General features: G+C 38.8%; 2 protein-coding genes across 5 annotated transcripts; one reads left to right on the top strand and one right to left on the bottom strand.

Annotated features, from left to right (window-relative positions):
• Window positions 185–10,246, top strand: LOC109709860. 4 transcript variants are annotated; one of them, XM_020232233.1, is made up of 11 exons: window positions 185–527; window positions 949–1,011; window positions 2,019–2,089; window positions 2,724–3,548; window positions 3,908–4,052; window positions 4,160–4,909; window positions 5,405–7,684; window positions 7,764–7,836; window positions 9,114–9,265; window positions 9,350–9,410; window positions 9,660–9,794. In XM_020232233.1, exons 1-10 carry the CDS (start codon window positions 446–448, stop codon window positions 9,403–9,405), a joined length of 4,497 nt encoding a protein of 1,498 aa, XP_020087822.1. In that variant the 5' UTR covers window positions 185–445; the 3' UTR covers window positions 9,406–9,410; window positions 9,660–9,794. The 4 variants fall into 4 exon arrangements, with proteins under 4 accessions (XP_020087822.1, XP_020087831.1, XP_020087804.1 ...); XM_020232215.1 differs by lacking the exon at window positions 9,350–9,410 and having other exon boundaries at window positions 187–527; window positions 9,660–10,246; XM_020232223.1 differs by lacking the exon at window positions 9,350–9,410 and having other exon boundaries at window positions 187–527; window positions 952–1,011; window positions 9,660–10,246.
• On the bottom strand, window positions 16,114–18,198 carry LOC109722642 (transcription factor TCP20). Its single transcript, XM_020250753.1, has 2 exons — window positions 16,447–18,198; window positions 16,114–16,341 (listed from the first exon to the last, which is right to left on the bottom strand). Exon 1 carries the CDS (start codon window positions 17,755–17,757, stop codon window positions 16,741–16,743), a length of 1,017 nt encoding a protein of 338 aa, XP_020106342.1. The 5' UTR covers window positions 17,758–18,198; the 3' UTR covers window positions 16,114–16,341; window positions 16,447–16,740.

Below are 22,568 nucleotides of genomic sequence, written 5' to 3' on the forward strand. Positions count from 1 at the left end.
TATATTAATTAATACTAACAGTATTTAACAACTTTTGAGGGTATAAAGGTGACAACATGGTGCAAAATCCCCAAAAAATTGTCCATATATTAATATAATATATTTTATGTTATTTAACTACAAAGAATTATTATTATTATTATTATTATTATTAGTTAGTATTTTTCATTATTATTTACTCTACCCTCCTCTCTCTCTCTCTCTCTCTCTCTCGTTCTCTCTCCATCCAAACTCCCAAAACTTGCCATTCTCGCAAACGATCTCACTCGCAACTCTCTCTCGCTCCTTCGTGCGATCGCTCAAAACCCTAATCCCATCCTTCTCCACCGATCTCGCGCTCTCCAATCCCCCAAGATCGCAAGGTTCTCCTTCGATCGCGAAACCCTAATTCTTCTTTCTCTCGCTCTCGTTCCCGGTTGGATCTTGCTGTGTTCCGGCGATTACGATGGCGGAGGGGAAGGTGGACCGGGCGGAGGAGTTCGTCGGCGCCGACAAAGCTGCGGCGGTGGCGGCGTCGGCCGGGAAAGGTGAGCACTTCCCCGCGCCCTCTCGCACTTGGGCTTCGATTGTAGTATTTTGATCGGATCGGTTAAAATTAGGGCTCCTCTTTGTGACTACTGTATTCGGATATTTATTTTTCTTTTTTAATTTTTATTTATGTTTGCATATTGTATTACCTCTTCAGGAGTTGTTTCTTTTAAATGTATCAGTGTAATCTTTTTCCTCTTTGTTTTTGTTTTTTTGGCTAATCGGGAAGTGGTAATATTTGGGATAAGAATGGTTTTTCTTTGTTTTTGTAAATTTTTCTCTAGAGACTGAAATCTCTGATTCTGTTACTTCTGGGGACTGTTTCTTTTCATTCTACCTTCTTCGTGATTGCTCAATTAGATTTTTTTTTTTTTTAAATCATCTAAATTGGATGCTTATTTTTTCCTGCTATATTTTCAGCAGCTCTTTCCTTAGGACACACTGAGGAGAAGGTTCCTCTGGGATTTCTTGGTGAATCAAAAGGTGAATTTCCTGTCGCTTTCTCTCTAACTTGGTGGTCTATTCTGTTTATAGGTTAATCAGTAACGATCTCTCTCAAAGGAAATGTTATAACCTCTTAGGGCTGGTGCTTGCTTTGTATTTGAACCACGGCATTGTTTAGCTTCGGGATAGCGGGTGACAACTCCAGTTATCCAGCTTATCTTGCGAATACATTAGAAGAACCATGCAGGATGTTCTTCTTATCAAGTTGGGTTATTTAGGATAAAATGCGAATTTCAAGTCCAGACAACATAAGGGATTGTCATTTCTATCACTTCCTTCCCTGTTATCTTCACAATCATAATATTTATCCCTTATCGGTGTAGCTGTTCTCGCCGTGTAAATCTAAAAGCAACAAATTGATTTTGTTCTCCGATAGCCTGGGATAACAGAATAACCTAATATAGGGAAAGTTATTCTGATAGAATCTGTTAACAAATTAAATGCATCCGATGAGATTACCTTTAAGTGAGCATTGGAATGTACCTAGCAGAACAATACTGATTCTGGATTCACAAGGCATCATTAAAATTCAAAAACATTGTGGATTTGTGGAGCTAGTGGATTGTTGTGATAAATTGAATATAAGAAGAGTTTCGCACAGCAACTCTTGGTCGTAATTATGCTTGCAGTACTTGAAGCATAATACAATGCTTTACCGGCTAAGGTTTCAATGAGGAATATGGTTCTACTGATGGAAAGAGTGGTGTCTTCTGATGTGCTTTTGCCTTCAGTGGACTACCTTAGACTCTTCTGGTTACCACTCGGTTGGTGAAAACATTTCGTATTGTGTATTTTCTTGTTCAATTAGGTGCTATATTTCATGGTAATGGGCACTTTTGTTTTGTTGGATATGCAGTTTAGTCTAGCTTGCACTATATATGTTAGGATCTCGTCGTTCATGGCGGATTATACTAATATTTCTTGAATGCGGTGCATAAAAAGTCCTCCTGAAATTATAATATCTTAAATTGTTTCTGGCGCTGCAGATCAGCCATTTTCAGAGAATAGCATTCCTCTTTCTCCCCAATGGCTCTATGTTAAACCGATTGATAGCAAGGTCAGCATTTCTTCTCACTCATTTGTATATACCTGTCATTCTATGGATTCTTGTTACTTGTTTATTGTTTTACATAAATTGGATTTGGTCAGAATGCATAATTTGATCAGTCGATAGTCTAGGGACATGCTAATTCAGTTTCTTTAACTTCTTTCTTTTCTTTCCTTTTCTTTTCTTTTCCTTGTAAATTCTTATGGATCAACTTAACATTGTGCTTAGTCTGTGAAGCCTAGCTTCTAGTAAAGGTTTACATTATTGATCAGGCCTGTTGTTGGGCCTTAGTATTTCAGGCTTGTTTGGACATTTGGTTTGTAGGATCTCTCAATCATTATGACTGCAAGAGAGAACTTCTTGGGACTCTGGGATATGCAAAAAGTTAGTTAGAAAGTTATTTAGTTCATGCTTGGCAATTTTGTTATTTAGAAGGATATTTAGCTAAATGCAGCTAGTAATGGATCTATTCCCTTTGGTTCAGTAAGATATGTTCTCATACTATATATTGTCTACTTGTCTTATATAGAGAAGGCGGGATTTTTGGGGAAACATTGTTAGATGTTCAATGATTCTCTTTTCCTTTGTCAAAGAGCTACCTTTTCGTGGTTCTCTCTTATTTTTTCTCAACTGTTTGCCATAGGATGGTCGGCCACAAAATTCTTCATCTCATGGATCTTCACCAGATTCGGCTCAGAAAGATGCTTGGCGTCTGGATGGATCTCAAGATAAGAAAGAAAGGAGGAGGAATGCACCTGACATCGAAAATACTCGTCGCTGGCGCGAAGAGGAGAGGGAGACTAGCTTACTTGGTAGGAAGGAACGGAAAAATGAACGTCGTAATGGCAATAATACTTCGAGAGAGTCTTCGGATTCTCGGATTTCACATTCATCTGAAAGGTGGAATGAAGCTCCCGTCCGTAATGCAGGGAATGAAAGTCGACGTGATAGCAAATGGTCATCACGATGGGGGCCAGAGGACAAAGAGAAGGAATCTCCACCAGATAAAAAGTTGGATGCGGATAAGGAAAAGGATGATTCTCATGCTGAAAAGCAGCCTATAATTGGGAACCCCCGTCTGCCGTCGGAGTCAGATTCTCGTGATAAATGGAGGCCTCGTCACCGTCAAGAAAATCGTGCAGCTCCAGGATTTGGGCCACAAAGAGGACGTGGTGAGGGTTCAAGTGTGGGGTTTGCACCTGGGAGGGGTAGAGCAAAAACCAATGTGGTCTTGCCATTTAGCAGTTCAGCGTCTACTGGGCTGATTGGTGCTTCACCTATAAGAACATCTGGTATATTGACAGACACTTTTCGCTATCCTAGGGGGAAACTTCTTGATATATACCGGAAGCAGAAGACACTTTCATCCTTTGACACTAAACCTGAGGGCCTTGAGGAAGTTCCTTGTATTACATTTTCTAGCACGGTGACACCACTGGCCTTTCTTGCACCTGAGGCAGATGAAGAGGTATGCTTAAGTCAGTGATTATCAATTATGCGTTATGCTTCATTTGCACACTTTTTCCATTTAACGCAGTGAATTTTTGCATTTTGCATGTTTGCATCTGCATCATTTCTTACATTACATCGATAGCATCGGTGAATCTCTAAGATAAAGAAGTTTGTTTAGGTAGTGATCTTGCATATCTCGTTGGAGTACCTATTTTGGGAGGATTACTTGCCTTTATTTCACTTGACTACCTACTCTTCTGTGAGAGTTTAAAAAGTAATAAGGAGAATTTAATTATCTGTTACATTATTAGTTACATTAGTTGATATTTATTTTACCTTCTCCGTCTCTGAAGTGATTTACATTGTTGGTGGTAGGCTCTTTTAGAGGACATCTGGAAAGGAAAGGTCACAAGCAGTGAAGAAAACTGTTCAAGCAATGACCAGATGAAGGGAGTTGATGACTTGGGGGACAAAACATATGGTGAAATATCTTCCAGCTTCATCGAAGGATCCTCTGCAGGTTTATATGAAAAGTTTCTCAATTTTGCTATTTTTTTCCTTTTTCTCTTCATCAATTATTCTTTTCCTTTTAAAATCCCTGAATGTGTTTGTTTCATTCCAAATTAGATTCTGGAGTAGGGGAAAGCAAGGATAAACTGAACTCTTTGACTTCTGGCTTGGATAAAGATGATATAGCTCCAGCAGTTTCAGAAAGTGATGTTTGTATGGATTCCGAGGAGAAAGTCATTGAGGATGTAAATTCTGATTTCGTGAAGAACATGAAGTTAGATTGCTTGGAGTCAAGTTCTGGTTTTGATGTTAGTGCTAAGCTACCTGATGATTCCAATTTACTGTTCGATACTCCATTCATCGACAGCACTCCAAAACCCACCAAATTCTATCAAAATTCTGTTTCTGAAGTAAAGTCCTTAGAGGATGATAATGCTTCGGAAGAGTTAAGCTTGTTTTACCTGGATCCTCAAGGAGTTACACAGGGGCCATTTCTAGGTGCTGACATCATCTCCTGGTTCCAAGAAGGATATTTTGGTATTGATCTACTTGTATGCCGTTCAGATGCTCCAGAGGGCACTCCTTTCCGCCCACTCGGTGAAGTTATACCACACTTGGCCTTAAAACCTGGAACAGGTCCTATTGTCTCTCCTAGTGAGAAATCTGAGGCCTTGGATTCTAAAAGAAGCAACTTGGAGGCAATACTTCCTTCTTCTGATATAAGAGATACTTTTCCCACAAATGGCCAGGAATGGGCTACTTCTAAATCATGGTCGGATCAAGCAAGCAAGTTTGTTACCGACGAGTATAAGGTTTCCAGTTCAGAAGGGCAACGCTTGCAAGATCTTGGAGGGCAGGATGTCGAAGGTTATTTATTTATTTATTTTTTCTATTGAATGCTATGTCACTTTTAGATTTCTAGAAATATAGCACTGCAAAATTTTCTATTCTAAATTTGTCTGTACATATCTGAATTTTCATAGGTGCCCTTGAAAACTTTCTTACATAAATACCCTTCTACTTACAAAGAATGCTGATCCTGAAAGAACTTGTACAGAATTAGCTTTAACCGATGATTGAATACAAATTCCCAACTTAAGGGGTACTTTTCATGAAACTTCACTTTGTAGGGTAATATGTCAAAATACAGATTTTAAGGGTATATATGTGTATGCATATATATTTTGCATGGGCACGTATGTGACTAGCCCTTTCATATGTGTACTTTCTGTCTACTTTTTTGTTCTGCCATTAAAGATCGTTTACATGGGCATGTACGTGAAAAGCCTTTTCATACGTGTAGTTTCTGTCTATTTTTTTGCTCTGCCATTAAAGATTGTTCTGTCCTTTTATTTACTGCAGAAGTGCTGTACACAGGGAGGCCTAAGAGTCGGTCGGACTCCGTGCTAGAAAATCTTCCTAATGAGCACAAGGATTCATCATTTTCCTCTAGTAGTCACCATTTTATTGGGTCTGAAGTAGGAGAAGCTGGTTTACGGGGCCATAAAGTTTCAAAGGGTAATGATCCAAACCTTCTTGGGTTGTTCTGGTCTGAGCTGGAAGGAATGCATTCAAAAGGCCCTCTTTCATCCAATACAGCTAGCAATCTTGATCAGTGGATAGTTAATAACCAACAGGATAAATTTAATATGATTGATGATACCTCCATTAATCCCGATGAATGGCCCGCTGATCATATGAGGAACAACCATTCAAATGTATTCCCTGATGCTATTGATGTTGGTAGATTCTCCCGTCCTGAAGCTGAATCGAACCGTTTAAGTTTGGAAGAGTACTTTCTCTCTCAACAGTTACAGAAGCAACAACTTCAACAACAACAGTCACTTTCTAATCGAAATCTGGATTTTTCTGCACAATTTGTGGAGCAGATGCGAAATTCTGCCCTCCAACAACGATCTATTAGTCCACAATTGCCAGAATTGGATCACCTTTCAAAATTTCAATTTGAAATTGAACAGCAGAAGCATCTTCGGCGATTGCAGCAGCAGCAGCAGCAGCAGCAGCAGCAGCTTAAGCGATTGCAGCAGCAGCAGCAGCAGGAGCAACTTCAGCGACTGCAGGAGCAGCAGCAGCTTCAGCGGTTGCAGGAGCAGCAGCAGCTTCAGCGGTTGCATGAGCAGCAGCGGCTTCAGCGGTTGCAGGAGGAGCAGCGGCTTCAGCGGTTGCAGGAGGAGCAGCAGCGGCTTCAGCGGTTGCAGGAGGAGCAGCGGCTTCAGCGGTTGCAGGAGGAGCAGCAGCGGCTTCAGCGGTTGCAGGAGGAGCAGCTTCAGCAGCACTTACAAATGCAAATGATGCAGCAGAAGCAGCAGCAGAAACAACAGCAGCTGCTTCTTGATCAAATGCTGCATCAGCAATTACAGGATTCTACCTTCGGGGCTACACGTATGGACCCCCATCCAATGCACAATGTTCTTCATCAGTCTTTTCTTAGGCAGCGAATGTTAAATGAGCCACAGCAGCAAAGCCACTATATCCAACAGCACAATGATGCGACAATCGAACAGCTTCTCCAAGCAAAATTCGGGAACAACCTTCACCATGTAGATCACAATTATATGTTTGATGTCCAATCTCTGTCCAAGCATAAGCAGACTCTTCCATTCGAACAGCAGCTTCCTTTAGGGCTTCAGCAAGAACAGATTCAAGCACGACAATTGGCCGCGGCTTTGAGACACCAGCCGGGCAATGAGGAAGAGAGGCATGGTGCGTTGTGGTCGGTCGATGAAGCTGGTCCATTCATCAGGACCACAGCTAGTCCACACCAGGCTCGTTCAGCTAGATTTGGTCCATTGGATTTTATTCAGCCTCCTCAAAGGACTTTGTCATTTGAGCAAACCTCCCTCAAACAGAAATTCCAATTGCATGAACCAGACACAGACTTTGTTAAAGCCCTAACACAGTTTCAAGGACTGGATCAGCAAGAACAATTTTCTTCTGAAGTTAATCCCTATCAACAAAGGTTTCCCAAACAACATACCAGTCGAAACATGGATGCGGTGGAGAGAGTCGGGTCCAATTCTGATGAGGAGCTATTGAAACGCTTGACTGAATCTGAAGAGTTAGAAAGATATATAGAATATCAAGTACAAAGGTCGCAACTAGAAGAAGAGAAGCACAGGGATGGAGTGAATATACTTGTTAAGAAACGGAATGCGAGGTCATCATTTGTTGGAAATGATGGAATCTATCAGAAGTCGGTGCCTCAATTTGAACAATCGTCAGGGTTTGCTGATGGTGTGCTCACATCGTCCTACGGGCAGAATGAACCTTCTTGGTTATTTGCCCAGCCTGTTGCTGATAAATCCTTTAAGGCTACAAAAGATAGAATGGGCTTTGGAGATTCTTATGCAGAAAGTGCTTTTGCTCAAGGAGTGCCTGTATCACAGGAGGAATTTGCTAATGCTAATTTGGGAAATCAAGGTAGCATTAGAAGTGATGGAAGATTGACTTTTCTATCTCCATCGGAAACATCGGTTGACCGGAAGCACTTCCTTTCAAATTTGGACGAAATTCAAAATGAAGAGTTTGTCAATGCTATGAGTGGGGTGGGGCAACCAGTGGGCAGAGATCAACAGCAGAAAGGTTCTGCTCCCATCAGACATTCTTCTGTTGGCAGCATTGGTAATATGACTTTCTTCATTGTCTGAATTACTCTTTCTTTTCTGGATTATTCATGTGATTGTTGAACATGATTATACAGGTGGAGATGGAGTCTTCCACAATCATGAGGTTGGAGATGATGCTTCTTTTGGTGGAGAGATGAACAACAACAGGTATCATTTGTTTGTAAATGCTTTACTTTAGATATACGCAATCAAATCACAATTTTGTTTTTCCAACTGAGAGAAATTGGGGAAATTAGCTTTACACTATATATCTCATGCTTGATTTAGAACTTTTTTGATGCTATAAATGTGGTAATCTTATATATCTCGAGTAGGATACCAGACTTCTTGAGTAGGATACTATACTTCAAACAGTTGGTTTCTATTGTTATTTTCTTTTCTTGTTTAATACTGATTATTTGTTGAATCAATTTTGATCCTGGGCTGAGTACATTCTTATCTTTTGGGATTGAATTTGTTGAACTAGTGGTTGGAGTGTTGGACAATTGCTGTTTACTTACTATTTTTCTTTACCTACTAATATTCCCATTGTCCAGCCTTGTTTGGCATGTGGGTTTCGTGAATGAATTCATAACTTTTGCTATTTATTGGTTTTCCTTTAGGACATTTGTTCTTTATTTAATTGATGCAAATGTCATAAGCAACACGTGTTCTTTTTTTATGAACTTGCTCCATTTGTTTGAGCCTTATATGATATACTCTGTATCACTAGTTGTAAAAAATAAGCCATCGAACCATTGGATCTATTCGTATTTACTTGGTTACTCTAGATATTAGAAAGAGCTTGGGGATGGAACAAGGTCCCTTTGGATAAAAAATACAAATGAAGCCTTTTCCTTTTTTTTTTTTTTTCTTTTCATAGAATGATGAGGCTTTCTCAGTGTTATCTTGTATCTTACTATGGTTTTATAGTTGTGCTTCTTTCTTAACAAGAAATATGATAAAATCAACCAAGATGAGGTATTTATTGCAACCAGTTCTTTGTTGTTTAGTGATATCACATTTTGTTGTTCCATTTTGAGGAAATATTAATATATGGTAAAGGATGATTCGTGAGATGCTCTCTTTATTGTTTCAGTAGCATGAAACATCAATGGAAGGAGAATTAAGTTCTAAGACAAAGGGATGTTTGGAAAATTTGGGAGGTCAATTTTATTGGGAATGTTAAAGTTGCTAAAAATTTGCTTATCTTTTTGGTTTTATTTCACTGAAAAACATTGATGTTATACGTATGGTTGTTTCTTAGGTTAAAGAGTGGCAGGATATTCGAAAACTTCAATAGTTGACACTTAAAATTCTCGTGTTCTGCTTTCTTGTTTGTAGGATCCCAACCTTTCTCTCTTAAGGGTATCTCTGCTTCGTAATATTCGTAAACTTTGACAGTTAACGCTTAAAATACTCGTGTTCTGCTTTCTTGTTTGTAGGATCCCAACCTTTCTCTCTAAGGGTATCTCTGATTCGTTGCTACAGCATGGACATGATGAACAAGTTGTATCATCTCAGGTGGTATACTCGGATCTAGCCTCAACCCCATCCATAAGAGGGAAGAATTTGACAACCATTACATCCTCTGATGGTATGCTCTCTCTCTCTCTCTCTCTCTCTCATATCGAATGTATGCAACCTTTTACATGGGTCTGCCCTTGATAAATGCATCTAGGGCTCGGTTCACTAAAAGCTCAGTTCCAGATCAGTCTAGTGACTCCAGTCGCATAGACTAGGTGAGCATTCTTGGCTCATAAAGAAAGCCCTAGTAAACTAAGTGTAATTTGAGGTTTGAGAAGGATTGTTCGTTGTTGTATGGGGAAGAAGTGATAGACAAAGACCCCCACACACATATTGAGTGAAGCTAAGAACTATCACATTCAGCTTGTCTTGGCTCATTTGTTTCCCTAGCTGTAATATAGTTTTTTTTTATTTAATTATGGGTGCCTGCATTCAAATATAACTTCTCTTCTGTCAACATTCAGAGAGTTGGCGAGAAACCGGTGGTCCTTCATCCAACCAAGCTTCAGAAGTCCCTTCATTTAATAAGAAAGACCCGGCCGAGCCTTCATTCATCGACATATTGAAGAGCACCAAAAAGCCGACATCTGAGCCCGAGGCTTCTGTGGAGCCGGAATCCGGTGCAGTTTCTAAGAGCAACAAGAAGAAAGGGAAGAAAGGGAGGCAGATCGACCCCTCTCTCTTGGGCTTCAAAGTCCACAGCAACCGCATCATGATGGGTGAGATCCAGCGCTTCGATGATTGAGCGTATCTATGTACATGTCGTCTTCCTCACAAGGCTGTACAGGTTGTAAAGTTCACCGAGCTCCTGAACTTCTGCTCCTTTTTGTTTTTCCTTCTCCAATTCTTTCTTTGTTTTGAATCTTTGATTGTCCTTATACTCGCAGAGGTTAGTCGAAAGCCCTAGGGTTTGATTTTGAAATGTAACCACACAACCCCTCCCTCCCCCTTCACAGAATCTGGTATTAAATGTACATGTCGGAATAATAACATCTTGTACAGAAACAGTGTTATTGCCGCAATTCCCTCAGTTGGGTTTTGATTTCAAGTACTTACCCTATCAATTTTGTCATGCAGTGCATGGACTCCGCACTTTTGAAATTATGTTTGTAGGTTTTCTAGGGATTTCGCCTTAATATATATATACCTGTAAATAGAAACTGGCAAGATGTCTTTTCTTCTTGATCCATGGCTGAGTGGCTGCCTGCAATTCATGAACTTTGAAGACCTAAACAGAAAACAGATTCGTATCTGCAAAACGAATGCAAATTTCATGCTGCATCCGAATTGCGCCGTTTCATATCTGACCCTATTTTTGACAAAAAAGAGATTTTATTTTTCTGTTTTGTTTGTGTGTGTGTGTGTGAGAGAGAGAGAGAGAGAGAGAGAGATTGGGGGTACTAAGTTTGTACAGAAGTACAATTGTACAAAATATATTCTCTGTGAGAGAGAGAGAGAGAGAGAGAGAGAGAGAGGGAAGACTATTGGCTTACTTTTCTCTCTTCTAAGGTTGGTACAGAAGTACAAATATATTCTGCTCTTAATCAGAAAGAATTATTTATTTAATCCTGAGCTGAAAAATTTTACTGAACACCTGTCATAGATGTTAATATAAATTATAGAACAAGCACTGGTTACAGGGGAGCACAAATTCAGATGTTATAAAACAGAATAAGCTGGTTTTATTCTATTCATAGAATCGTATATTCGTATGAACTGAATATTAAAAGAGAGATACCATGTGCTTCACTGCAAAAAATGTAATCAGATACATATACTGAATATAAGTGGCAGTATCTGTACCCAATTAAGAAAAGAGATGTGGGTAGCCACTCCTAACAGTTTTCTAAGATATAAAGCTCCGGAAGAAATGAAAAAAAAAAAAAAAAATCCCATAAAATTGAATATGAAGGTTTAGCTCTTGGAGGATATATAGGTATACACACACATAACGCACTTCAATAATTAGGTTTGGATGGTTTATGAGTGATGGAAGGAAGAAACTCTGTTCATAGTGACGACCGAATAACTGCAGTTTTTGTTGATGCTGGTTGTCATAATTCTTACTACCAAATTTTGTTTAATGAGAATATTTTGGAATTTAGGTAGGTAAGATTATAACAGAGATGCGACTTGTGGAAAGGCAAAACCCAATCACAAGGATATGAGCTCTTTAGGCAACCTTAAAGAACTAAAAATTTGAACCTGCTTTCTGATTTGGTGGTTTAACTTAACCATTTGGAATGGAGGGAACATCTCCCAAAATGTTGTTTGAGTAGAGCTGTTCAAAGTAGCCGTAACCTATTATTCACCAAAAATCCTCTTGGTTTTTGAGCAAAGCTAGGAGTGGAGTTTTTGATACTAGAAGGCACAAGAAGCCCTTGTTTGACCCTGCTTACGTTTCTACTTTCAGCGAGCGACAGTAGGCTCTAGAAGAGCATTTGACAAAAAGAATAATTCTGGAGCTTTTGCTGTTGAGAGAAGCAGAAACTAAATAATGAGTCACAAAAGCAGAAGCACCGAATTGGCTCTGCTGATTCTGCTGCAAAAAGAATATATTGGCCATAGTTTACATACTACTACTTCTACAGTATTACTTAGACAACACTTTATCAACCTAGCAATATACCTTTAAACATAGTCCAACAAGCTGTAAGAAAAATTCGAAACAGGTCGTTTGTGGCACTAAATAGACAAGTTGTTCAAGTCTATGAAGGTTTACCCAGTCACAAACAGAGGGCAAGATCTAATGTTACCATTTGAACATCGATTCAAGAGAAAGGCCTTTGTTCAAATTCAGATTAATGCTAACAATTTAAGTTCCACAATTTGATGTTTAAATCCGCCCAGTAGAGCATAACTGCCAGATAAATACATAAAAAGCATCATATGAGGCTAATGCTGACATTAACCAACATAGCAGAGAACTTTGTCAGATCGACAGAATAACAGATTTAACGAAACAAACTCTATTGACAATTAAGTATGGCCATAGTGTAAAATCTACTGGAAAAGCAGTAAGCAATAAGTAGAATATAGGTTTTCTAGTATGAAAGCAAAACTGGAAAGGGTGAAAAAGGAGCAACCAATTTAATTAGACGTAAAGATCCCGACCGAAATTCATAATCCACACCCCAAGCAATAAAGAGGCATCAAGCATCGATATAAATACTTTTCGTGTAATAGAGCAGTTTATCCCCTCACACCCAATTCCATCTTGTGTATAATTCCTATACGCTGGAAAAAAGCCTTTGGACAAGGGTTGTACGCAATAGCTGTTTTTAGATTGAAGGTCTTGTTGATAATAATAAGTATAGATGAAGCGAACTCTGTATCGAATAAAAAGTGTACAATAGTCTCATTGGATGAACATACTAACTAACAAGTAATAATAGAGCAATAAGTGCTCCATTCATTAGGTACACCGTAAAAATATATCCCTAAAGCTACTATCCCTATAGTTTGCTCTCTCCCTATTCTGGAAAAAACCGGCAGATTTCATGGTTGGTGCTTTCTATATATGTATTGTTTATTGTCATCACAATGTTACAGATCTTATTTAAGTTACAGTTACAAAAGAAATAGTTAATTTAGAGGACGCTACAAAATAGATAATAACATAGGTATCTGGTAAAACTAATTCTTCTTACATGGCATTTACAAAGAGCCACATGACAACTAGTAATAATCACCGTAGCTCAGCAGGGCTTGCTAATATATAAATCAACAGTGGAAGTGAAGTAATCAGTCAAAGTCAGCTCAGGATATCCTACTTTTCTGTGTAAAATGACCTTATATTTCGTTGAAAATTCAACCAAAGCACTAAATGCATATGAAATTGCCATAGTATTCCACATCACACGACATTTTTGACCCCACAGTTCCAAATCTCTAAATTTAACGCTTCAATTAAGAATGGGTCCTACAAGAAGCTTTCTAGACTAACTACATGTGAATTTGTATCAGGCAATATGCGGCCTTATAGGCTGCCAAGACATTATTTTGTCATTTCACAAGTTCAAATAGAGTGGGAAGTACATTAGGAACTCCTAAATCCACCACAATTTGCAAACATTACCAGGATTTGATGTGAGAATGAAACAAGGGGCTGATCTATGTGCGTTCGAATCAGAAGTGAAGGAGCACACCGAATTAGAATCTGTATAACTTTCTCAATAAGCATCTTGTCTTCGACGTTGAAAACCACAGTTCATCACAGATAAATGTAAGGTGCCGTCAATTTGTAACGGATAAGTTTACAAGGGCTTAATACAACAGCATCTCGTGAAAGTAACCAGATAGGAGATACAATCCCTGCTTATATGTTCGTCTTGCTTACCATCAAACTATTGCAGGTGAAATTTTACGGCCAACAACAAAATGAATTTGGTAGGATCCAAAATGAGAGTAATGTGAGGTACAAAGTGGTATTGCAGAATCTACCAGGAATAGACACAGTTTCATATTCCAGGCGAATGGCAGAAATTTTAATGCCATAATTCAAAATGCAGCTAAGTTAAAATCAAAGGGCGCCTGGTGTAAGATACACTACGGGCTCCCATTCTCAACCTTACATATCCAAAACCCTCCTCTTAAAACCATGTATCGTTTCTAGTTTCCGCAGAAGCCAACGGCAATAAATGAAGCAACTTTCAAATGATCTTCCAGAGAAGCATAGAAGATAGAAAATGAGTGAAAGAACATCCGTCATCCGTAAAGAAGAGGGCAATGACTTTCTCTACACTTAACATGACTTTCACTTTTAAGTAATGAGCAGAAGAGAATGACTGGAGGACATGTAATGTCCTCAACTAGAATTATGTGCAGAGAAAAGATCACCAGACTACTGATGACATCACTTAGAATGAGGTCTCCACTGAACTGGTACAGAAATTTCAATTGAAGGTAGATAAACATCCATATCAACTAGCAATGCTCAACTATCATAAACAAGTAATATGAAGAAATAAATCTTCATAAATTTCTCTCATGGAGAACTGTACCAAGGAAATTATGTGTGATATGGTGCTTGTGGCGGTGAATTGCATTCTATTTGGTCGCCCTTGGTTAAATAACTTTAATATCAAGCATGATGGTTCAGGAAACACTTACTCCACCAAGTATGACAAAAGGAAAGTCATTCCACACCAGAAACAAATTGATAAGGGATCAGGTTTCAAAAATTTCACTATGGCCAACTGGAAGAGAACTCCAACTAATTTGGTTACTTAGTAGTCAACTGAGTCTAGAGGTCCTTTAATCTAGGTCAATGCCGGTCTTCTAAGTCATAGTACAGTACGAGTTTCTAATTGGCTCAATTAAATGATCAGGTAAGTCATTAAGGTGGAGTCTTCTGTGGCCAACCAACTGTCTCAAATCATGAGATGTTTTACTCTCCAAATCAAAGGAATGGCTAGGTGTTGGTTAGTTAATGTGGGATATTATGACACTGCAGCCCAAACCAAGATGTTTTGATTCCTTTCAGAAAAGGTCTAATAGTTTCATAACCCAATAACTTCTTGCCAAGTTTTTCTCTGGAAAAAGGCTTGTTACTTAAGAATTTCATCAGTTGTGTCTATCTCAAATCCGATACAATGATTGATCAAATATTATGTTGATTGATCTCGAAGTCAGTTTGAAGTCCCTGACAAAACTCCAAGATTGCTACTGTAAAGTTTAGGCTCTGATTGAAGTGATCAAAATTTAGGGTTTGACGTAAAACCAAAGTGAAATGCTATGGTTTCAATTAGGAACACTACATAAGGCTTAGCTTTAAACTACATTCAAATCACCTATACATATCATTCATATCATTTCTTTTGTCATACTTTGATCTCTTTGGTAGTCCGTGAGAGTTAGCTATACTATCCATAAAAGTAAGGAATACAATAAAATGTCATCAAATTTAGCTTCACACTAATCCATCTCATATTTTCTCTATTTATTTTGACACTTTTGAAAAGTTTGGAGACTTTTCAATCAACATCTCCAACTAAATTCGAAATTGCCAAAACTGAAGCTCTGGGAACCACCTAAAGAGAAACTGAAATTGAAACTCCATAAGCTAAGACCAATACTCAAAACTGATATGCCTTAAATCCATCACGCCTCAATGCAACAATCAAATCCAGAAACATGAGGGCAATAACATTTTTCCTAAATAGTTGATTAGCGAACCTCAAGTCACAAGATCCAGAACAAATAAGTCAAAAGAAAGCGTCGCCAGTTTTGCTAACACCCTCTTGTATAGTTTTGCTAAAATCCCCCTTCAAAACAGGTAGTTTTGGTAAAATCAGAAACACCGCACTAATTACAGGGGATGCCGCAGAGAAAGTCAGTCTTTTTTCAGTCTTCTCATACTCTGGTTTGTGATGCAGTAAACCAATACTTCCGGGAGCGATTTTGGATGATCGATATATAAAAAAAAGAAGAAAACACTTAGTATCTTACACAAAAAGTCCGCTCTAAATGCAGACAATAGGGATATCTGTACTCATACATGAATATGAACCCTATTATGGAAACTTATTTTTTGTTCATTTATATCCACATCGATGTTTGTATTTGTAAGGTGGATAACGATAGCAACATGGTAAATCTATTTAGAAGGCTCTTTGAAAAAACAAGGAAAGGAAGAAAACTATAAATAGCTATCTTCTAAACCACTTCATTTAGAAGGTTGGCAGGACTAACAAGAATCCTTTTTTTTCCCTTAAAGTGCACAACGAAGATGATGTAAATTGTACAAACTGCCCAAATATAACATTTTTTTTCCCCTTCAGGAACATTCTTTTCACCATTTCCTAGTTATAAATTACATCTAGAAATGTTAAACTACATGAACAAAACAGAGTGACAAAAGCAAAAAAGCACTAAAATATCATGTGAAAATAAAATAAAATCTGCAGCAGAGCATACTGGCAAAGCGAATATAATACGCAGAAGATTGTAATATGTTCTAAAAAACCGGTATCCTTACACGTTAAAATGCAACTATTTATTATCATCAAACAAGCCAATCACAACTCCACTAATAGCTAACTGCAAAATTATCTAATACCATTGAAAAAACTCATATCTACACACCTTGAAATAAACAAAAGATACCGACTTCAATCCAATCTATTCAACTCTGGTAATATACACCTGCATGTTATGTACCAAAAAAAAAAAGAAACTCAAGTATTACACGGCGATAGTGATTAGTGACAATAGAACATTACTTAGGAAATAAGTCGCGAAGAAAGTTACCGAAATTCCGAGACTCCGATGAGAATCTGTGGAGAAAGAGAGGCCGATCGGAAGCAATCACTCAAAGCTGGACGCGATCTTGATGACTGAATCTTCCTCCTCTCTGCTTCTCTCACTGCGATCTCATCGAAATTGACACAAGGAAGAAAATCAACCAACCAACCAACAGGCAAAAAAATCAGATTTTTTTTTTTGTTTTTTGTTTTTTTTGTTTCGGCGACTCTCTATTACAAACTTCTTCCCCCTAATACACACAATCGTTTTTTCAAAACTCTTAAATACTGTACTACACTTCTACTGCCCCGACTCCTCGGAGTCGTCCTCCCCCGTGCTATCCTGCTGCTGCTGCTGCTGCTGGTTTTGCAATTGGGCGCTTCCGCCGCCGCCGCCGGCGGGTCCGCCCCTCCCCTGCCCCATCTGCTGATAGAACTGGCTCAAAGCTTGCGCATTTAGCGCTCCCATATGCCCGTCCTGCGATAGCCCGAGCTCGAGCCCGGGCAATTGCTGGCCCTGCCCGGCCAGCATCGACGCGAAGCTCATCGGGCCCAGGTTGCCCCCGGCCAATTCGAGCCCGTGGAGCCCCATCCGCTGCATGAAGCTGCCCACCGACCCGTCGCCCCCGCCGCCGGGGCCGCCGAGGCCCGACGCCGACGGGGCCGCCGCGGCCACCCCGCCGGACAGCAAGAACCCGGAATTGAACCCGCCGACCTGCGGCGGCGGGGGCCACATCCCGGGGTGGGTCCGGCCCATATTGGCGGCGGAGCCGGCGAGCATGGTGGCCCAATTGGTCCTGGCGGCGGCTGCGGCGGCGGGTCCCTGGGGCATTTCGTCGAGCTTGTGGTGGGCAGCGGCGGCGCCCGCGGCGGGAGGGGCGGCGTGGGAGATGGGGCCGGCGGCGGCGAGCGCGGAGGCGGGGATGGTTCCGGTGCCGGTGGCGGCGATGATGGAGGGCTCGGCCTGCTGGAGCAGCCACTGGATGGTCTCGCCGTCGGACTTGTGCCCCAACTCCCGCGTCAGCTGGAAGATCCGCGCCGCGCACAGCGCCGGCATCCGGATCCTGCGCCCGCGCCCGTCCACCTTCGTGTGCCGGTCCTTGTTCGAGCTCCGCTTCGGCGCCAGCTGCTTCCTCGACTCGTCCTTATCCCCCGCCACCGCCGCCGCCGCCGCCGCCACAAGCTGAAGCTGCTGCTCCCTCTCCCTGTCGGCGCCGGCGGAGGGATCGTCGCGCTTGTCGGAGGAGTGAGGGAGGCCGAGGGCCTGGTGGAACTTGGGCACTTCTTGCGGGTGCTTAGAGGAGCCCTTCGGATCCATGATAATAATAATAATAATAATAATAATAATAATAGTATAGAAGAGAGAAACAAAGAAAGAAACAACAGGAGAAACTAGATCAAAGGTGGGATTTTTTTTTTCTCTTTTCTCTTTTTTCTTTCTTGGTGTGGGTTGGGAGATGGATTTTTTGGATGGAGAGAGGGGGAGGTGGAAGGAGTATTTAGGCTTTCATGGCTTTTTTTTTTTTTTTAATTTTCCCCTGATTTTGTCAAGAGAATGAGATTGGAGTTGAAAGAGCATCAAAAGAGAGAGAGAGAGAGAGAGAGAGAGAGTAAATAAGAAACAAAGATACCCACTTTCTAGATTTACTGCCCTATGTTTTTTCCTCCTCTGTTTTTTTTTTTTTTTCTTTATTAAGATTTTACCAGTCTACTATTGCTGCTGCCTCTTTTGCCTCCTTTTCCTACTACTACTACTACAATCAATAAGAGAGATAGAGATAGAGAGAGAGAGAGAGAGAGAAGGGCAACAAAAAGAAAAAAAAAAAGAAAAAAGGGGCCTTTTGGGTCTTTTGGGTCATTAGGGGTTTTAGAGAGAGAGAGAGAGAGAGAGAGAGAGAGAGAGAGAGAGGAGTTGGAACTGTTTGAGATTTTCATGTACAACTCATGCATTTCAGATCAGACATAAGAGAGAGAAAAAAAAAAAACAAAGGGCGGGAGTGTGTTTGGGTTTTAGAGAGAGGGAGAGAGAAGAGTTAAAGTGTTGAAACTTGGATGGTAAAAAAGAAGAGGGGGAAGTGAATTCATGAAAAAATTTAGCTGGTTTTGGAACAGGGGTGATGTGGAGTGAAAAAGAGGAGAGAGAGAGAAACATTAAAAGGGGGAAAATCTTTTAAAGTAAATCTTAAAGTAAATTTGGCAACAACAAAAAAGAAAAAATTCACTGCTGGTTTTAACTGTTTATTACCTTTTGATGTACAAAATGTGAAACTGTACTGAGATTCCCTACACAATAGGATTCTTTTCCAAAATATCTAGTCAACTGTCTACTTCAATTAAGGGGGCGTTTAGGTCCAACGTAAGTCAAGTATAATGGTATTTAAATTTTTCTTAAGTATGATTTTTTTTTGTTATTTGTTTTGACGTAACTCGTATAATCTGAAAGTTAAATTTAATTACTTTTTCTGTTTGTTTTGATGTAACTTGGTGCTGGTAAAATTAGTTTTTTGATTTCTGTTGTTTGCTTTGATGTAAGTAAGTGGATCTCATTATCTCCTAAATATAGTAATAAATTTACCACTATAAAATTTAACCTATTATATAATTAAGTTTTTTATTATTATTTAATGGTAATCCTAATTTATTATAAATAAGGTAATTCTAACTCATTATAAAGAAAGTAGAGTTTAGGTTTTACTGTTTAATAAATTCTTTAGAGAAGGTTGAGTGTGGTGGAAGCCGAGTTCGACACTTTAGAGGAGAAAGTCAAGAGTAGGTGAAGTGGAACTCTAACGTGACTTGAATTACATTATATTTTTCACTTACACCAAAACAAATAACGAAAGTGATGGAACTTGAGTTCCATCACTCCACTTACACCAAAACAAACGGGCCTAAGTTGATAAATGTTCTTAATTTTTTCTTATTTTGATTTGTATTATTTTCTCTACTAGAACAAAAGATTAATTTGTCAAAATGCTCAGATGTAGCTATTAGCCTTTAGCAGTGAACAAAATCTACAACTATCATTTGAAAAAGAAAAAAAAAAACCATATTTGTAGAATATAAATTCAATAAAATCTATAATTAAATTAATAAAATAAGTGAAAAATTAAAAATATTGAAAACACAGTTTAGCAATCTATTTGAAAATGGAGTCATTGTTTCTAGCTTTAAATTTGATAGGATAGAACAGATTTTATATGAAACCTGACTGTTTTACCGTCGCTAATTGTTCCTTAATGGGTAAAATTGAAAAAAAAAAAATGCTATGTGAATATCAAGGTTTAAGATGTGTATATAACAGCTTCTACTTCAAAAATGGACTATAATTGAGGATTCCTCAACATTTTTACCTATGCAAAGAAGGTTTTTTTTTTTTTTCCTTTTTAGAGGGCATTCCTTTGCTTTCCTTTTCATCCTTGACTTGTCTGTGGGATTGTCCTTGAGTCCCCCACTTGACTGATCATTAGACATGTCATATCCCTTTCCCACATTCTATGGATTGGATTCCCCATTTCCCCTCCTCTCTCTCTCTCTCTCTCTCTCTCTCTCTCTCTCTCATATCACTCACCACCTCTTGCTATTATTGCTCCTTTGAATTCACTTGCAAGGGACTCAAATGTCCACCTGGAGCTCTTCTAGGGGCACATTTGGCAGGACATGAGTGGCCACTATAGTTTGGTTACTAACTACTCCCTAGACCAATCCCATGCCTTGGCCACTATAGTTTGGTTACTAGCTACTCCCTAGACCAATCCCATGCCTCCACCCTTCCAAATGAGCTTAAGATGTTGGGTAAGTTTAACTCATCACAATATTTTACTTGTCAATGTGTAATTTGGTTGCAATTGATCATTTAGCGAATTTAGCGAATTCTAACTCGAAAACATTTGTTTTTCTCCATCTAGCTTTGTAGGACAACGAATTGTCCACGACATAGTTGTTTTGTAATAATTCATTAGCTAGGTAGAGATGATTTGATTTTGTAACGCCCCCCAATAGTCCCACATCGGATGAAATACTGATTCTGATTAATTGATTCCGATTAGTTTATATGAGGCATACACGCTAGTAATAATAACTGGGCTTAAGCATTTTGGACCGATGTTTTGGGTCCAACGAGTTATTGTTGCTAGTTGGTCGGGTTGTTACACAACTGTCATATCATTGTCGATTTAGAAAATTAACAGTAGTTCAATGGAGGAGTATGGCTGAAACTCCGCTATCAACCTAATCCATTAAAAGAGATGTGGCTAAAGTATAAGCTGAAGTTTATATATAGCGAATTAAAGTTCAGTAACCAACAGTATAATAACTTAGTATTAGTTATATATTGCGACATAATAAGAAAGTTAAGAGAGAGAAAGAGATTTCAACTACCAACCACATGGAAATAAAGATAGGCTTTTTGCAATTTGGTTTGTGTGTGTGTAGGGAGAGAGAGAGAGAGAGAGAGAGAGAGAGAGAGAGAGAGAGAGAGAGAGCTTTAAACTACCAACCACATGGAAATGAAGATGGGCTGTTTTGTTGTTTAGGGTGGGGAGTGTTGTTGTTGTTGCAGCAGTTAAGGGATTGTTCATTTTGGAGCACTTTTGAGAAAAAAAGGTTCCTGTTTGTTTTACCCCATACTAGGGGCTGGGTTTAATTGTTTCTGACACTTCATGGGGTCTCAATATATATATACAGTTGACTAGTTCTTTGTATCATTCTCCAATTTCTTTTACTTTTGTGGGGGCATTAATAGGAGATTGCTTTGAAATTAGTGAAAAACTAGCAAGGAATGGATTTGGTGCTGTACAAAGACACCCACCCATTGTGGATATATATACTGTCTTATTCTCCCCTCTTTTTTTATTTCACATTAAAAGCCTAGGTGATAGACCCATTTTGTTGATTCCCACACACACACACACACACACAAAATAAAAGAACTCAAGAAAATGACATGAAACCCTAGCTTTCTCTCTCCTCATGACAAAGATGCCCCCACCTCATTCCCATGTGGACACTAATAAAAGACTATGTTATCTCTAATTATTTAAATTATCTAAGAAAGGCTTATATTCATATGCAAATTGTGATGGGAATGGAGAAAAATACATTAAACTTGATTTTCATTTTTTTGTCTTCTTTTGTTCCCAAATATTAAGCACCTATTTTGTGAATATCACTTCCATTTATTATTTTTTTTTTCATCTTGTGTTCTATATATAAGAAGAAAATATCTAAGTACTATCATGGAAAAGGCCTTATCTTGTCCACCTAATTAAGAAAAAGAAACCCCCCTCCTTTTTTTTAGAGCACAAAACTATTGTGTTGCAAAAGTATATTTATATAAATTTTTTTAACCTTCAGGGTACATTTAAATTGAAAAAATGGTAATAAGTGGAGTATAATCCATGACTAGAGAAGCTGAACCTAACAAAAAAATATATATATATTCATGGTTAAAATAATAATTCATTTACGTGCTTCAAATATATTATTAATGAATCAATATTAAAACTTAGCCAATTTAGCTTATTAGAGTTGGAGTTTTGTGAAATTTAAAATATTAAAACAGTCATTAACTACTATTCAAACAATACCGATCGACTCGTCAATATTTTTGGGACTTCCTCTGATACATTAAGCTAGTATTAGTATAAATTTTCTCTTGGTGTTCTTATTTTAATTATTACTTTAACGCCAACAAATTCTGGTTTCATTGCTAGGGTAAATTGCGATTGTACTCCAAGTTTTAGCCGAGTTTCGTACATATTAGTTTTCAAGCATCATGAGTTGGATATTTGACACTTTCAAACTTTTAATATAATTTGTTCCACAAAGAATAAGAAAACAGAAAAGAAACTATAAGTTATTGCCTGCACATGATGCATCCGTACTATCATGCGTTGTCATCTCATCTTATAATTCAATTCATAAACTCTATAGAGGATAATTGCATTGCATGCGCTTAGAAAGTAAACGACTGAATTAAAAGTTTAAAACCAACGGTAGGCTAAAGAACTTATAGTGGATGAATGTACAAATGCGCTAACACAATCCACTTTCAAAAGTTACTCAAAATGTCGAATATTCAACTTTAAAAAGGTTGAGAACCAAAGTTTTTTTTTAAAAACTTAGATC

The sequence above is a fragment of the Ananas comosus genome, linkage group 1, assembly GCF_001540865.1.
Source record: "Ananas comosus cultivar F153 linkage group 1, ASM154086v1, whole genome shotgun sequence".
Taxonomy (NCBI): Eukaryota; Viridiplantae; Streptophyta; class Magnoliopsida; order Poales; family Bromeliaceae; genus Ananas; species Ananas comosus.

What these genes read in the sequence shown, in the direction of transcription:
- LOC109709860 (XM_020232215.1), top strand. Translation starts at nt 446, where the DNA reads ATGGCGGAGGGGAAGGTGGACCGGGCGGAGGAGTTCGTCGGCGCCGAC. An exon ending in TTCTTCTGTTGGCAGCATTG is followed by an intron (nt 7,685 to 7,763) that starts GTAATATGACTT and finishes ATGATTATACAG; the next exon opens with GTGGAGATGGAGTCTTCCAC. An exon ending in AACCATTACATCCTCTGATG is followed by an intron (nt 9,266 to 9,659) that starts GTATGCTCTCTC and finishes GTCAACATTCAG; the next exon opens with AGAGTTGGCGAGAAACCGGT.
- LOC109722642 (XM_020250753.1), bottom strand. Translation starts at nt 17,757, where the DNA reads ATGGATCCGAAGGGCTCCTCTAAGCACCCGCAAGAAGTGCCCAAGTTC.